The 16,940-nt window shown below is 53.2% G+C and overlaps 1 protein-coding gene across 2 annotated transcripts in view; it reads left to right on the top strand.

The window, feature by feature from the left end:
• LOC134340574 (integrin alpha-5-like) overlaps window positions 1-16,940 on the top strand; it is a 136,633-nt gene that overhangs the window by 96,744 nt on the left and 22,949 nt on the right. For both annotated transcript variants that reach the window (XR_010016590.1, XM_063037980.1), the window contains exons 19-20: window positions 4,055-4,122; window positions 6,492-6,639. Coding sequence is in view for 1 of the 2 variants with exons in the window: in XM_063037980.1 (XP_062894050.1) it covers window positions 4,055-4,122; window positions 6,492-6,639 (216 nt within the window). In the remaining variant the exon portion in view is untranslated. The remainder of the gene's footprint in view (window positions 1-4,054; window positions 4,123-6,491; window positions 6,640-16,940) is intronic.

Here is a 16,940-nt window from a genome sequence, read left to right as displayed (position 1 = left end):
CATGAGGCTACTTATCAAGACAAGAACCCATGGAATTACGGGAAAGTTACATACGTGGATAGAGCGTTGGCTGATTGGCAGGAAACAGAGAGTGGGAATAAAAGGATCCTATTCTGGTTGGCTGCCAGTTACCAGTGGTGTTCCACAGGGGTCCGTGTTGGGACTGCTCCTTTTTACATTGTACATCAATGATTTGGATTATGGAATAGATGGCTTTGTGGCTAAGTTTGCTGACGATATGAAGATAGGTGGAGGGGCCGGTAGTGCTGAGGAAACAAAGAGTCTGCAGAGAGACTTGGATAGATTGGAAGAATGGGCAGAGAAGTGGCAAATGAAGTACAATGTTGGAAAGTGTATGGTTATGCACTTTGGCAGAAAAAATAAACGGGCAGACTATTATTTAAATAGGGAGAGAATTCAAAGTTCTGAGATGCAACGGGACTTGGGAGTCCTCGTACAGGATACCCTTAAAGTTAACCTCCAGGTTGAGTCAGTAGTGAAGAAGGCGAATGCAATGTTGGCATTCATTTCTAGAAGAATAGAGTTTAGGAGCAGGGATGTGATGTTGAGGCTCTATAAGGCGCTGGTGAGACCTCACTTGGAGTACTGTGGGCAGTTTTGGTCTCCTTATTTAAGAAAGGATGTGCTGACGTTGGAGAGGGTACAGAGAAGATTCACTAGAATGATTCCGGGAATGAGAGGGTTAACATATGAGGAACGTTTGTCCACTCTTGGACTGTATTCCTTGGAGTTTAGAAGAATGAGGGGAGACCTCATAGAAACATTTCGAATGTTGAAAGGCATGGACAGAGTGGATGTGGCAAAGTTGTTTCCCATGATGGGGGAGTCTAGTACGAGAGGACATGACTTAAGGATTGAAGGGCGCCCATTCAGAACAGAAATGCGAAGAAATTTTTTTAGTCAGAGGGTGGTGAATCTATGGAATTTGTTGCCACGGGCAGCAGTGGAGGCCAAGTCATTGGGTGTATTTAAGGCAGAGATTGATAGGTATCTGAGTAGCCAGGGCATCAAAGGTTATGGTGAGAAGGCGGGGGAGTGGGACTAAATGGGAGAATGGATCAGCTCATGATAAAATGGCGGAGCAGGCTCGATGGGCTAAATGGCTGACTTCTGCTCCTTTGTCTTATGGTCTACATTACATAGCAGCTCTGGACTTCGATCGGTCTAATGAAGGCCAACACACCCTATCAACTTGTATGGCATCTTTGAGGGATCTATGGATGTGGATGCCAAGTTCCCTCTGTTTCTCCACACTGCTAAGAATCCTGTCATTAACCCTGTATTCTGCCTTCAAATTCAACCTTCCAAAGTGAATAACTTAATACTTTTCTGGGTTGAACTCCATCTACCTTTTCTCAGCCCAGCTCTGCATTCTGAAAATGTCCCATTATAATCTACACTATCCACAACACCATTTGCAGACTTACTACTCCACCCTTCTACTTCCTCATCCAAGTCATTTATTAAAATCAGAAAGAATAGATGTCCCAGAACAGATCCCTGCAGAACACCACTGGTCACCATCCTCCAGGCAAAATACACTCCATCTACAACCACCCTCTGCCTTATGTGGGAGAGCCAATTCTGAATCCACACAGCCAAGTTTCCCTGGATCCCAAGCCTCCTGATTTTCTGAATGAACCATGGGGGACCTCATCAAACATCTGACTAAAATCCATATACACCACATCCACTGCTCTACCTTCATCAATGTGCTTTGTCACACCCTCAAAGAGTTCAGTCAGGCTCATGAGACATGACCTGCCCCTCACAAAGCTGTGCTGACTCTCCTTAATCAGACTGTACTTCTCCAAATGCTCGTACTCTAAGAATCATCTCCATTAGTTTGCCCACCACTGAAGTAACACTCACTGGTCCATACTTCCCAGGATTATCCCTGCTCTTTTTCTTGAACAAAGGAATAACATTTGCCATCTTCCAGTCATCAGGCACTACTCCTGTGGTCAGTGAGGATGCAAAGGTCATTGCCCAATGTGCAGCAATCTCTTCCCTCACTTCCTGTAGTCTCCTGGGGTATATCCTGTCTGGCCTCAGGGATTCTTGTTTTTTTCAAGAGTTCCAGCACATCCTTTCTCTTAATGTTGACATGTTCCAGCATATCAGCCTGTTTTACACTGTCCTCACAAACGTGAAAATCCCTCTCACTGGTGAAACCTGAAGCAAAGTATTCATTAATTACATCCTCTGACTCCAGGCACGTTTGTTCTTCTATCCCTGATCAGTCCTACCCTTACTCTAGTCATCCCTCAGTTCTTCACATATGTGTAGGACAACTTGGTTAGGGTTAAGTTAAGCCCCATCACCCCTGCTGGGGCAGAGGCTGCTGACAATAGCTCGCCAGAGTCCTCTGTCCTAGGCCGGACTTTCACGCGTCTCCAGGTATAGCCCTTTCTCTTGGTGTATCCTTCCTCTCTCAGGGATGAGGTCTTTCGAACTTCTGCTGGTGTTTCTGTAACACTGGGTTTTTACAGGATGAGGTTGCTAGTCCCATGCCCAACCATCTGCCTTTTGCAGCCAGGCTTGGAACTGTTCATGGTGGAGATAGAACACCTTGGGTTTTTCCTTAATCCTACTTGCCAAGGACTTCTCATCCCCTTCTAGCTCTTCTGTCTATTCTTCTGCTCTTTCCTGAATGCCATGTAATTCTCTAGAGTCCTGCCTGATCCTTTCTTCCTAAACCTTAAGTAAGCTTCTTTCTTCTTCTTGACTAGGTGTTCCATCTCTCATGGTTTCTTCACCCTACCATCCTTTCCCTGTCTTAATGGGCCAGACCTATCCAGAACCCCACGCAAAATCTGCCCCCTGATCTGTTCCTCAGGGTCTCTTGCTATTGGGGGGGAAGGGTCTATAGAATACTCCCAACAGAGTGATAGCCCCCTTCCTGTTTCTGACTTCCACTCACACTGACCCAGTGGACAATCCCTTCATGACATCCTCCCTTTCTACAGCTATGATACTATTCCTGATTAACAATGCCCCACCTCTTTCACATCCCTCCCTGCATTTTTTGAAACATTCTAAACCCCGGAACATCGAGCAACTATTCCTGCCCTTGTGGCCACGTCTCCATAATGGCCACAATGTCATAGTTCCATGTACCAAATCCCTTGTTCCCTTGTTCCAGATACTTCTTGCATTAAATAGACACACTTCAACCCATCCTACTGACTGCAATTTTACCCTGTCAACTGCCTCTCCTTCCTCAGTCTCTCTACACACTACATCTACCTGTCCACCAACAACCCCATCCTCTGACCCATCGCTCTGGCTACCATCCCCCTGCCAAACTAGGTCATACCTTCCCCAGAAGAAATCCCAGTGATCTAGAAATCTGAAACCCTTTCCCCTACACCAATTCCTCAGCCACACATTCATCTGCCAAATCATCCTATTCTTACCGTCACTGTTGCGTAGCACAGCAGCGATCCAGAGATCACTACCTTTTGAGGTCCTGCTTTTCAGATTTCTACCTAGCTCCCTACATTATTTCTTCAGAACCTCATCCTTTTTCTGACTTAAGTCATTGGTTCTAATATGTGACCATGAATTCTGGCTACTCACTCTCCCCCTTTAGAATGCTGTGGAACCAATCTGAGACATTCCTGACCCTGGCACCTGGGAGGCAACATACCTTCTGAGAGTCTGTTTCACGTCCACAGAATCTCCTGTCTGTTCCCCTAACTATCACAACTGGAGTCCTCTTCTACCCAATTCCTTCTGAACCTTCTGCATCTCTATCTCCCTCTCTTCTCCCTCTCTCCCTATTTATAAATCTCTCTCTGTCTCCCTCTATCTCCACAAGCACTACCTGACCTGCTGAGTGTTTCCAGCATTCTCCCAGCATCCTGTTCTGGCTCAGCCCCTGTCCGGTGGTGTCCTGGACAGTGCCCAGCCCAGTGGATGGGGAGCCTCTGCTTTATCTGAAACCTGTCCCAAATGGAGCAGGAACTGGGCAGAGTTTTCACTCCGTCAACACACCAAATAATGCCTTTCTTTTGTGGATTTTAATCAGGCCCAGATTCAGCTCGACTGTGGGGAGGACAACATCTGTGTTCCAGACCTGCACCTCTCCGTACAGGGGTAAGCAAATCTTTTACAAGGCGAATGCATTCTGTGCAGACATGGCCAGAGGAATGAAAAGCTGGCAAGCACAGTGAACCTTTCTGAAAAACGGGACAGTGATCCCAGCGTGGTAGAACTCAGGACGGTGTTTGAGGGTGGATACCTAGGGTTCTGAAGCAGTGCCCCCACGCCGGTGTCTGCAGTCGACGGGGTTGGTAGGTCAGTGGAGAAACAACGGCAGGTATTTAAACAGCTGCTTCATAACACTGAGCAGAGATTGATCAGACCACAGGGGAAAGAGGAACCATCCATGGTTAATAAAGGAAGCCAAGAGAAATATTAAATCAAAGACCAGAGCATACAATGTGACATGGGCTAGTTGTAGATCAGTGGAATAGGAATTTTACAAGGCTTTATAGGGTAATACAGCATAGAATGTACCTGGTAGCGTAGTGGATAACACAATTGCTGTACAGCACCAGTGATCACTGATTGGGGTTCTATTCCCACTGCTGTCTTCTCTAAAGAGTTTGTACATTCTCCCCGTCATCATGTGGGTTTTCTCCGGGTGTCCCAGTTTCCTCCCACATTCCAAAGACGTAGGGGTTAGGGTTAAGGAACTCTTGATACTGGAAGTGTGGTGACACTTGCAGGCTACGCCAGTACACTCCTGGACTGTGTGGGTCTGCTCACCTAGATGCCTCTTAAACGTGAGAGTCCCTACCACCACAACCCCCCTCCTCCTGCAGGCAGTGCTTTGCTGATCCCTACCCACCCCCCCCATCCAGATTCCCACAGAACCTCCTGCTCTCACCTTAAACCTATGCCTATTTGTCTTTATCACACTGCATTAGTATCAGGGTTATTACCACTGAATTTGTGGCAGCAGTACAGTCTGAGACATATGAAAGTAACAAAGTAAATCATGCAAACAAGGAATAATGAACCGTGGGTTTGTGAACGGTTCAAAACTTAGATGGTGGAGGGGAAGAAGTTGTTCTTAAATCATTGGGTGTGGATCTTTAGGCTCCCCAATGGTAGTCACTGGCAACAGGTTTCTCACTGTCTGCCCTAAGTACCCCCTCATAATTTTGTACGCCTCTGTCAGGCTTCAGGAGGAACAGGCCCAGCCACTCCAGTCCCTCCTCATAACAGAAACACTCCATCCCGGGCAACATCCTGGTGAATCTCGTCTGCACCTTCTCCAGTGCAGTCACACCCTTCCTACAGAGTGGTGATTGAGTTGCCCTCTCATGAGTGACTAAAGGAATTAGATCTGTATTCTTTGGGGTTTGGCGGAATGAGGGGTGACCTTATTGAAACGTGTAAGATGCTGAGGTGACCTGAACATAGAACTTAGAAATCTACAGCACATTACAGGCCCATCAGCCCACAATGTTGTGCCGACCATGTAGCCTACTTTAGAATCTGCCTAGAATTACCCTACCACATAGCCCTCTATTTCACTAAGCACCGTGTACCTACCTAAGAGGCTCTTAAAAGGCCAAGTTCACTCAACCTAACCAGGCAACATCCTTGTAAATCTCCTCTGCACTCTCTATAGTATCCACATCCTCCCTGTAGTGAGGTGACCAGAACTGAACACAGTACTCCAAGTGGGGTCTGACCAAGGTCTTGTATAGCTATAACATTAACTCAAGGCTCTTGAACTCAGTCCAAAGGTTAATGAATGCCAAAACACCATACGCCTTCTTAACAACTCTGTCAACCTGCGCAGCTGCTTTGAATGTCTAATCGATACAGACCCCAAGATCTCGCTGATCCTTCACACTGCCAAGAGTCTTACCATTAATATTATATCCTGTCTTCAAATTTGACCTACCAAAATGAACCACTTCACACTTATCTGGGTTGAACTCCATCTGCCACTTCTCAGCCCAGTTCTGCATCCTATCGATGTCCCGCTGTAACCTCTGACAACCCTCCAGATGATCCACAACACCCCCAACCTTTGTGTCATCCGGGAGATAGTTCCATTGGGCTTCGAATGAGAGGACATGATTAGGGCAGTCGTTTAAATGTGAAGTATGTTGAAACTTCTTGAGAGAGTATTGAGCCTCTGGAACTCTCTACCCTGGAGGGGCCTGCAGGTATAATTACTGAGCCGGGGGATGGTAAAGGTTGTACGATACAAATAAGGGCGGCATGCCCTCCTTGTAATCCCACAGAAATCATAAAGCGGTTTCCACTGCTCCTGCTCCTTGTGGACCCAATTGACTGTTGGGTTTGCTTACGTTACAACAGTGACCTCATTTTACAGGCAGCCTTCTGGTGTAATGTCTGGCCGTGAGTTCCAGGTGTCTGCAGGCAAAGTGCTGTGATGGTTTGTCCCACCCGGCTCAACGTAATGCTATGCTTCCTTGCAGGGATCGTAAAACTGTCTATTTTGGTGATGAAAATCCACTGACACTGAATTTTGAGGCGAGGAATCAGGGTGAAGGAGGGGCGTATGAGGCCGAGCTGTATGTATTCCTGCCTCCTGAAGCACACTTCAGCGGAATAGTACGGGACGAAGTAAGTGTGGAGCTTCACTCTGTGTCTGACCCCGGGAGTGTGTGATGGGACAGTGTGTAGGGAGATTCACTCTGTGTCTGGCCCCGGGAGTGTGTGATGGGTCAGTGTGGAGGGAGATTCACTCTGTGTCTGACCCTGGGAGTGTGTGATGGGATGGTGTGGAGGGAGCTTCACTCTGTGTTTGACCCCGGGAGTTGGTGATAGGACAGTGTGGAGGGAGATTCACTCTGTGTCTGACCCTGGGAGTGTGTGATGGGTCAGTGTGGAGGGAGCTTCACTCTGTATCTGACACTGGGAGTGTGTGATGGGACAGTGTGGAGGGAGATTCACTCTGTGTCTGACCCCGGGAGTGTGTGATGGGACGAAGTAAGTGTGGAGCTTCACTCTGTGTCTGACCCCGGGAGTGTGTGATGGGACAGTGTGGAGGGAGATTCACTCTGTGTCTGACCCCGGGAGTGTGTGATGGGACAGTGTGGAGGGAGATTCACTCTGTGTCTGACCCCGGGAGTGGGTGATGGGACGGTGTGGAGGGAGATTCACTCTGTGTCTGACCCTGGGAGTGTGTAATGGGACAGTGTGGAGGGAGATTCACTCTGTTTCTGACCCCGGGAGTGTGTGGTGGGACATTGTGGAGGGAGATTCACTCTGTGTCTGACCCCGGGAGTGGATGATGGGACGGTGTGGAGGGAGATTCACTCTGTGTCTGACCCTGGGAGTGTGTGATGGGACGGTGTGGAGTGAGATTCACTCTGTGTCTGACCCTGGGAGTTTGTGATGGGTCAGTGTGGAGGGAGATTCACTCTGTGTCTGACCCTGGGAGTGTGTGATGGGACGGTGTGGAGGGAGATTCACTCTGTGTCTGACCCTGGGAGTGTGTGATGGGACGGTGTGGAGGGAGATTCACTCTGTGTCTGACCCTGGGAGTGTGTGATGGGTCAGTGTGGAGGGAGATTCACTCTGTGTCTGACCCTGGGAGTGTGTGATGGGATGGTGTGGAGGGAGATTCACTCTGTGTCTGACCCTGGGAGTGTGTGATGGGACAGTGTGGAGGGAGCTTCACTCTGTGTCTGACCCTGGGAGTGGGTGATGGGACCGTGTGGAGGGAGATTCACTCTGTGTCTGACCCTGGGAGTGGGTGATGGGACGGTGTGGAGGGAGATTCACTCTGTGTCTGACCCCGGGAGTGTGTGATGGGACAGTGTGGAGGGAGATTCACTCTGTGTCTGACCCTGGGAGTGTGTGATGGGACGGTGTGGAGGGAGATTCACTCTGTATCTGACACTGGGAGTGTGTGATGGGACAGTGTGGAGGGAGATTCACTCTGTGTCTGACCCCGGGAGTGTGTGATGGGACGAAGTAAGTGTGGAGCTTCACTCTGTATCTGACACTGGGAGTGTGTGATGGGACAGTGTGGAGGGAGCTTCACTCTGTGTCTGACCCTGGGAGTGGGTGATGGGACCGTGTGGAGGGAGATTCACTCTGTGTCTGACCCTGGGAGTGTGTGATGGGACGGTGTGGAGGGAGATTCACTCTGTGTCTGACCCCGGGAGTGTGTGATGGGACAGTGTGGAGGGAGATTCACTCTGTGTCTGACCCTGGGAGTGTGTGATGGGACGGTGTGGAGGGAGATTCACTCTGTATCTGACACTGGGAGTGTGTGATGGGACAGTGTGGAGGGAGATTCACTCTGTGTCTGACCCCGGGAGTGTGTGATGGGACGAAGTAAGTGTGGAGCTTCACTCTGTATCTGACACTGGGAGTGTGTGATGGGACAGTGTGGAGGGAGATTCACTCTGTGTCTGACCCCGGGAGTGTGTGATGGGACGAAGTAAGTGTGGAGCTTCACTCTGTATCTGACACTGGGAGTGTGTGATGGGACAGTGTGGAGGGAGATTCACTCTGTGTCTGACCCCGGGAGTGTGTGATGGGACGAAGTAAGTGTGGAGCTTCACTCTGTGTCTGACCCCGGGAGTGTGTGATGGGACAGTGTGGAGGGAGATTCACTCTGTGTCTGACCCCGGGAGTGTGTGATGGGACAGTGTGGAGGGAGATTCACTCTGTGTCTGACCCCGGGAGTGGGTGATGGGACGGTGTGGAGGGAGATTCACTCTGTGTCTCACCCTGGGAGTGTGTAATGGGACAGTGTGGAGGGAGATTCACTCTGTTTCTGACCCCGGGAGTGTGTGGTGGGACATTGTGGAGGGAGATTCACTCTGTGTCTGACCCTGGGAGTGTGTGATGGGTCAGTGTGGAGGGAGATTCACTCTGTGTCTGACCCTGGGAGTGTGTGATGGGACGGTGTGGAGGGAGATTCACTCTGTGTCTGACCCCGGGAGTGTGTGATGGGATGGTGTGGAGGGAGATTCACTCTGTGTCTGACCCCTTTTTTTTTTACAAAATTCTTTATTACAAATGTCGGTGCTATACAATATTTACAAACCCAGTGACTAACATATTTACTACACTACATACAGACAATACATCTTAAACCAATATATTGCCATCCTCATCAATGATGGCATTTACACCCCGCGGAGCCCAACGGTCCCGGAACACCTCTACGGTCGCCGTGGACTGTGCGTATTCCTTTTCAATGTTCACCCGGGCACGAACATACCCCCTAAACATAGCCAGGCAGTCCGCCCGGGGAGAACCTCCTGCCACCCTTTTCCAGGAGCCACGGATGGCAATTTTCGCCAGCCCCAGGAGCAAGTTGACAAGGACATCCTCATCCCTCTGTGCCCCCCTCCTTACTGGATGACCATATATAAATAGGGTGGGACTGAAATGCAACCAGAAGGCGAGAAGCAGCCCACGCAAAAACGCGAAAAGGGGCTGCAGCCTCACACACTCCATGTACATGTGGTACACGGTCTCCTCCAGCCCGCAGAAGTGACACGCGGCTGGGAGATCCGTGTACAGACTGAAGAACTTATTGCAGGGCACCGCTTTATGCAGCACCCTCCAGCCGAGATCCCCAAGGTGCATGGGGAGGACTCCCTTGTAAAGGGACTTCCATTGGGGACCCCCCTCACCTCCAGGTGGAAAGACCGACCGCCATGGCGTGTCGGGACGGTGGACAAAGGCGAGGAAGTGGAGGGTGTGGAGCAGCAGCCCATAAAGGTACCTCCTGCCTGCATCCCTGAATGGGATTGTGGGTGTCGATGAAAGACGGCTCAAGTTGTGTGGATTCGTCTCTCGGGTAAGGCTGCGGGGCCTGGGCCCGACGAGCAGCTCAGCTTGAGTCGATCCACACACCTGAGCCGCACCGACATCCGCTGAGGCAGGGCAAGGGTCGGCCAGGACCCCGCCCTCTGCCAGAGGAGGGGATTCCCGGCCTGAGGCAACCATGTTCCAGACTCTCAGTAGGTCCTGATAGAAGCCGGGCAGCCTCTGCAAAGCAGCACGGCTGACGCCTGCCGGTGGTAGCTGCATATCTTCGTGAAGGCAGCAGCCCCTCCGGAGGAAGAAAGTCGCCAACACGTGCCACCTGGGAGGGCGCTCGGCGTACAGGAATCTCTGCAGAGTCCTGAGGCGGAGAGCCGCCAGTCGTGTGCGTACACACACCAGCGACTGTCCGCCCTCTCCTACTGGGAGACTCAGAACCGCTGCAGAGACCCAGTGTTTCCTGTTTCCCCAGAAGAAGTCCACCAGCTTCCTCTGCATTCTCGCAACAAAAGGGGCAGGGGGGGCCAAGGTGACCATCCGGTACCACAACATGGAGGCCACCAGCTGGTTTATGACCACCACCCTGCCTCGATAGGAAAGCACCCTGAGAAGGCCTGACCAGCGCCCTAGCCGGGCCATGACCTTTGTCTCCAGGTCCCGCCAGTTCGCCAGCCAGGTCTCCCCAGAAGGACTCAGGTAGACTCCCAGATAGAGAAGACGTCTGGTGCTCCACTCAAAAGCTCTCATCTCCTCCGGCAGGGAGTCCACCTGCCACTGGCCTACTAAGAGTCCGGAACATTTCGCCCAGTTGATCCTGGCGGAGGATGCCGCCGAGAAAACATCTTGGCACTCGCGCATCCTCCGCAGGTCACAGGGGTCTGTCATCATGAGGAGTACGTCATCGGCGTAGGCCGAGAGGACGACCCTCATGTCCGGTTTGCGCAGAACCAGACCTGTCAGCCTTCGCCGAAGAAGGCCGAGGAATGGCTCGACACAGATCGCATACAGTTGACCGGACATGGGGCACCCTTGACGCACTCCTCTTCGGAAGTGGATAGGTCCTGTCAGTGATCCGTTGATCTTAACTAGGCACTCTGCGGCAGAGTACAGGAGCCGAACTCAGGCCACAAAGTGTGGTCCGAGCCCAAAAGCCTGCAGGGTGCCCAGCAGGAAACTGTGGTCCACCCGGTCAAACGCCTTCTCCTGGTCAAGAGAAAGAAACGCTGCCGGGGTCCCAGTCTCCTGGAGCAGGTGGATCAGGTCCCGTACTAGGTGGACATTGTCCTGGATGGAGCGGCCCGGGACCGTGTAAGATTGGTCAGGATGGACCACCTGTCCAATTACCGAACCCAGACGGTTGGCCATTGCCCGGGCGAAGATCTTGTAGTCCGCGCACAAGAGGGAGACCGGCCGCCAGTTCTTTAGCAGGCGGAGGTCTCCCTTCTTGGGCAGTAGGACCACAACAGCTCTTCGCCATGAGAGGGGCATTTCTCCGGTGGCTAGGCTCTCCCCTAGGACAAGGCTGTAATCATCCCCCAGGACATCCCAAAAAGCCTGATAAAACTCAACACTCAGTCCATCCAAACCAGGGGACTTGCCCCTCCGGAGTTGCCGAAGGGCAGTGGACAGCTCCTCCCGAGTCAGGGGGGCATCCAGACGCACTGCATCCTCTGGACTGACCTTAGGCAAATCCTTCCAGACCTCATTGCACGCCTCCGCATTTGACGGATCAGGCGAGAATAAGGACCGATAGAATGAACGGACCTCGTTGTTAATTCCATCAGGGTCCGTGATGGAGGAGCCATCGGCAGCCAGCAATTCCACTAGCTGCTTTTGAACTCCCCGCCACCTCTCCAACGAGTAGAAGAAGGGTGAGCCACGGTCCAAATCCTGCAGCATTTGGATCCGTGACCTCACGTACGCACCTCGGGACTGCTGAAGCTGCAAGTCCCTTAGTGCGTCCTTCTTCTCCTGGTATTCCTGCCACAGCTGCTGGTCTCCAGTGGTCGGACCGAGGCGGGACTCCAGGTCAAGCAACGCTCTCTCAAGCCGCTCAATCTCAGAGCCCCGCCCTTTGGTCGACCCCCTAGTGTACTCCCGACATAAAAACCGGATGTGGGCTTTGCCCACATCCCACCATAGCCGTAGGGAGCAGAACTCTCTCCGCCTCTCCTTCCAGGAGACCCAGAACGCTCGGAACGAATCCCGGAAACGGCTGTCCTCCAGCAGCCGGTTGTTAAAATGCCAATACCCGGATCCCACCCGAGGGTGTAGTGGAATAAATTCCGTCCACACAAGGTGATGATCCGAGCAGACACTGGCCGCATGGAGGACGCCGACACGCGGGAGGCGTAGGCCCGAGAGATGTAAATGCGGTCTATCCTGGAACCTCCTTCTCTAGACCTTCTCGAGAAGGCGCTAGAGTTGGGGTGAAAATTCCGCCAGCTGTCCACCAAGTCAAAGGAGCTGACTAGCTCCTTTAACTTTTTTGCTGATGCTGGGTCGCGTTGGAGGCCCGAACGGTCCTCCGCCTCGAGGGTACAATTGAAATCTCCCCCGAGGATTACGCAGTCCCCAGGATCGATGGAGCTCAGCAGGGTGGACAGCTGACAGAATAGGCGCGTCTGCATCACACCGCGCCTGGGAGCGTACACATTGATAAAATGCAATGGTACGCCATCCAGGCGCACAACCAGGTGGAGCAGACGGCCGGGCACAACGTCTTGGACTCTTTCAACTACTGGCTGGAAGGTCGGGGCCAACAGGATCGCCACCCCGCTAGAAATGGAGCTGAGGTGGCTCATGTAGACCCCGCCCTGCCACTCCAGGAGCCAAGCAGACTCGTCCCCAGGGATGGTATGGGTTTCCTGCAGGAAACTCACCGTATACCGCCCATCCCTGAGGACTGAGAGATTGTTATGCCTGCGAAGAGGACCCCTGCTGCCGTTTACATTGAGACTAGCTATGGTAAGCTTCATGGCGGGAACACACTAGGTCTCAGCAGCTGCGCCCATTTCGGTGAGAGCGGAGGCGCCTTCCACCACACTGTCCGGAAAGAAAGCAAGGATACCTTTTGCTTTCCGGGCTCGAGCGGTACCAGCAACACCCTGTGACCCACCATCCCCCGTAGGAGCGAGGCTGCTTCTCCCTCTGATGTCCCTTACTAGGTCATCCAGGAAAGATTTTAGTTGCCGTCTGTCATTCCCCACCACCGCATTCCTCTTTCCCTTTCCCTTTCGTCTGAGGATGACTCGCAGGGACCTCACCAGCCTCGGCATGCTGGGCCAGCGCAGCGAGGCTAGCTGAGGCCGGTGCTTGGCACCCTCAGAGGTGAGAATGAAATGCTTAATTTCCTCTACAGGTATCAATGGGGATTTCTCAGTAGGGGTGAGGATGTCCATTGTTTCACTATCGAAAGAGTCCCCCTCCAACCCGTCACTGCAGACAGAATCCCCATCGGCCTCCCCGCATGTTCCAATAGATGGCTGCGCCTGCGACCCACACAGCGCAGCGGGCACCTCGCTCTTACCTGCCTTCTCCACCGTCGCATCAGCCTCATCCACATTTGCGACAGTGGAGAGACAATCCCCAGGGACTCCCTGCAAGTCATTTATTGCTGGGGTCGATGTGCACAGAATATCGTCCTCCCTAGGGGGCAGGCATAGAGGGGAACCCGGCACCTTTGGTCCAAGGGATTCATAAGCCGCCTGGTGCTGAGAATGAGAGAGCTTTGCCTCGTCTCCTCTTACACTATTCGGTACACTGGCCTCCAGAGAGGCGCTGACTTGTAGGTCCTGGGTGGAGGCCTCCAGGGCTGCCTCGTTTGTGCAAACAGGCCTATCACAAGCTTTTTGCACAACCACACCATCTACCCCAGGACTGGTGGCTACATCTGAGGACTCAGGTTTAGAACCAACCCCTACCCGGATTCCCACCCCTTCCTGGGACTCCCCCGCATCTACATCCCCTGCCCTCTTGCGGGAACGTTCCCTTCTCCTCTTCACGCTGGAGGAGCACACAGGTGCAGGCTTCACCGATGGGGCGGCGCCTTCTGTTTCCATCGCCCCGTCTGCTTGCGCACCTCCCCGAGCCCCAAGCTCCACTTCAGACGAAATGGGTGTGAGCTCTGCGGCCTCAAAGGCCCGCTTCTTACTATGTTTAGATTTCCCCTTTGCCTTCTTACTCCGCACAGACTCCACCCCGTCCCCCACCTGAACTACAGGGAGAGGAGCAGGGACCGACCCAACCGTAGAAGTAGGGACAGGGGTAGGGGTAGGGGCAGGGTGAGGGGCTGGGGCAGGATCATGGGCGGGGGCAGGGTCAGATGCAGGTGCAGGCGCACGCGCAGGAGTAGGATCAGGGGCAGAGGTAGCTGCGGCACTGGTGCCCGAAGTGGGCTCCCTCGGGTTCCGGGCGGCAGGACAGTCCCTCCGAAAGTGCCCCACCTCCCTGCACGCATGGCACCGTGGGCGCTCGGAGCTCCAGTACACCTGATAATCTACTCCCTCGTGCCGGACAGTAAAGCGGCCCTCAACATCGTCCTCCCTTTCCAGCTGCATGAAAACCTGACGCCGGAAAGAGATTACGGTGCGGAGGGTGCGTCTCTTAAATTTGTGTCGGATGGCAGTAATCTCCGACCTTACTTGCCCTAAACGGGCCAGTGGGGGAAGCAAGTCCTCATTTGGAATGAAAGGCTTAACATGCCCAAGCACGATACGTTGCGTGGGGGCCGTCACCAGCTCCATAGGTAAAAAGATGTTGTCCACCGTGACTCCCCTGCTTAGGGCCCGGTGCACTAGCTCTTCATTCACCAGATAGAACACCGCCTTTCCGAACTCCTTCTCGATGGCCAGAATACCACCTTTCCCCACAAGGTCCTCCATTGCCTCCGTACACTTTTCTAGTGTCATTCCAGGGCGCAAAATACATTGCACCCCACGTTCCACCTTCACCGACCGAAACAGGGCGTTGTCCGAGGCCGGGGAGGCAGCCGCCCTTGCGTAACTCCCCGAAGGCCCGCGACTCCCTGGAGACCGGTCCAGCATGCTGGCGCTCTTTCCAGTCCGAGAATTTTGCGGCGGTGCCAGTTACAAGTCCTGGAGCGAGTCGAATAACTGGCCGGGAAAGTTTGCAGTCGACAGTTCCTCGCTGGCTCGGCGCCAGGAAAGGCTCCGTCGGACTTGCAGAGACCCAGGCCGGGAGAGGCCGAAACGTCCTTCCAGATGCTCCGGCACCGGCACCGACACCGGACGAAAAATCAGGAAAACAATGGAGGAGGAACGTTGCCCCGATGTCAATGGGGGGAAAACGACGGCGTTTGCCTCCGGTTTTGGAGCGAACCGGCTTACTGGCGAGTTGCCAGCGGCCGCAGCTGGGAGCTACGCAGTAAGCAGCCGCCAACAAACCCAGTCCAAACCGGCAGCAAAAACTCCACACCGAGCTTCCACGCCAACGCCGTCACTCACTCAGTTGTCCAAGAGACTTTTAGAGCCACCTCCAAAGTATTCCACGAACTTTATCCAGTAGTTTTCCTTCGATTTCTCCCAGCTCAGTCAGCACAGCTCCTCTCTGTGTCTGACCCTGGGAGTGTGTGATGGGCCAGTGTGGAGGGAGCTTCACTCTGTGTCTGACCCCGGTAGTGTGTGATGGGACGGTGTGGAGGGAGATTCATTCTGTGTCTGACCCCGGGTGTGTGTGATGGGACGGTGTGGAGGGAGATTCACTCCATATCTGACCCTGGGATTGTGTGATGGGACAGTGTGGAGGGAGCTTTACTCTGTGTCTGACCCTGGGTGTGTGTGATGGGACAGTGTGGAGGGAGATTCACTCTGTGTCTGACCCTGGGAGTGTGTGATGGGACAGTGTGGAGAAGCTTATCTCTGTGTCTGACCCCGGCAGTGCATGATGGGACGGTGTGGAGTGAGTTTCACTCCATATCTGACCCTGGGAGTGTGTGATGGGACGGTGTGGAGGGAGATTCATTCTGTGTCTGACCCCGGGTGTGTGTGATGGGACGGTGTGGAGGGAGATTCACTCTGTGTCTGACCCCAGGAGTGTGTGATGGGACAGTGTGGAGGGAGATTCTCTCCATATCTGACCCTGGGATTGTGTGATGGGACAGTGTGGAGGGAGCTTTACTCTGTGTCTGACCCTGGGAGTGTGTGATGGGACAGTGTGGAGGGAGATTCACTCTGTGTCTGACCCTGGGAGTGTGTGATGGGACAGTGTGGAGAAGCTTATCTCTGTGTCTGACCCCGGCAGTGCATGATGGGACGGTGTGGAGTGAGTTTCACTCCATATCTGACCCTGGGAGTGTGTGATGGGACGGTGTGGAGGGAGATTCACTCAGTGTCTGACCCTGGGAGTGTGTGATGGGACGGTGTGGAGGGAGATTCACTCAGTGTCTGACCCTGTGAGTGTGTGATGGGACAGTGTGGAGGGAGATTCACTCTGTGTCTGACCCTGGGAGTGTGTGATGGGACACTGTGGAGGGAGATTCCCTCTGTGTCTGACCCTGGGAGTGTGTGATGGGACAGTGTGGAGGGAGCTTCACTCTGTGTCTGACCCCAGGAGTGTGTGGTGGGACAGTGTGGAGGGAGCTTTACTCTGTGTCTGACCCCGGTAGTGTGTGATGGGACGGTGTGGAGGGAGATTCATTCTGTGTCTGACCCCGGGTGTGTGTGATGGGACGGTGTGGAGGGAGATTCACTCTGTGTCTGACCCCAGGAGTGTGTGATGGGACAGTGTGGAGGGAGATTCACTCCATATCTGACCCTGGGATTGTGTGATGGGACAGTGTGGAGGGAGCTTTACTCTGTGTCTGACCCTGGGAGTGTGTGATGGGACAGTGTGGAGGGAGATTCACTCTGTGTCTGACCCTGGGAGTGTGTGATGGGACACTGTGGAGGGAGATTCCCTCTGTGTCTGACCCTGGGAGTGTGTGATGGGACAGTGTGGAGGGAGATTCACTCTGTGTCTGACCCTGGGAGTGTGTGATGGGATGGTATGGAAGGAGCTTCACTCTGTGTCTGACCCCGGGAGTGTGTGATGGGACGGTGTGGAGGGAGATTCACTCTGTGTCTGACCCTGGGAGTGTGTGATGGGACAGTGTGGAGGGAGAGTCACTCTGTGTC

This window comes from Mobula hypostoma, chromosome X1 (assembly GCF_963921235.1).
Source record: "Mobula hypostoma chromosome X1, sMobHyp1.1, whole genome shotgun sequence".
Lineage (NCBI taxonomy): Eukaryota > Metazoa > Chordata > Chondrichthyes > Myliobatiformes > Myliobatidae > Mobula > Mobula hypostoma.
This window is presented reverse-complemented; position numbering and strand designations above follow the sequence as displayed.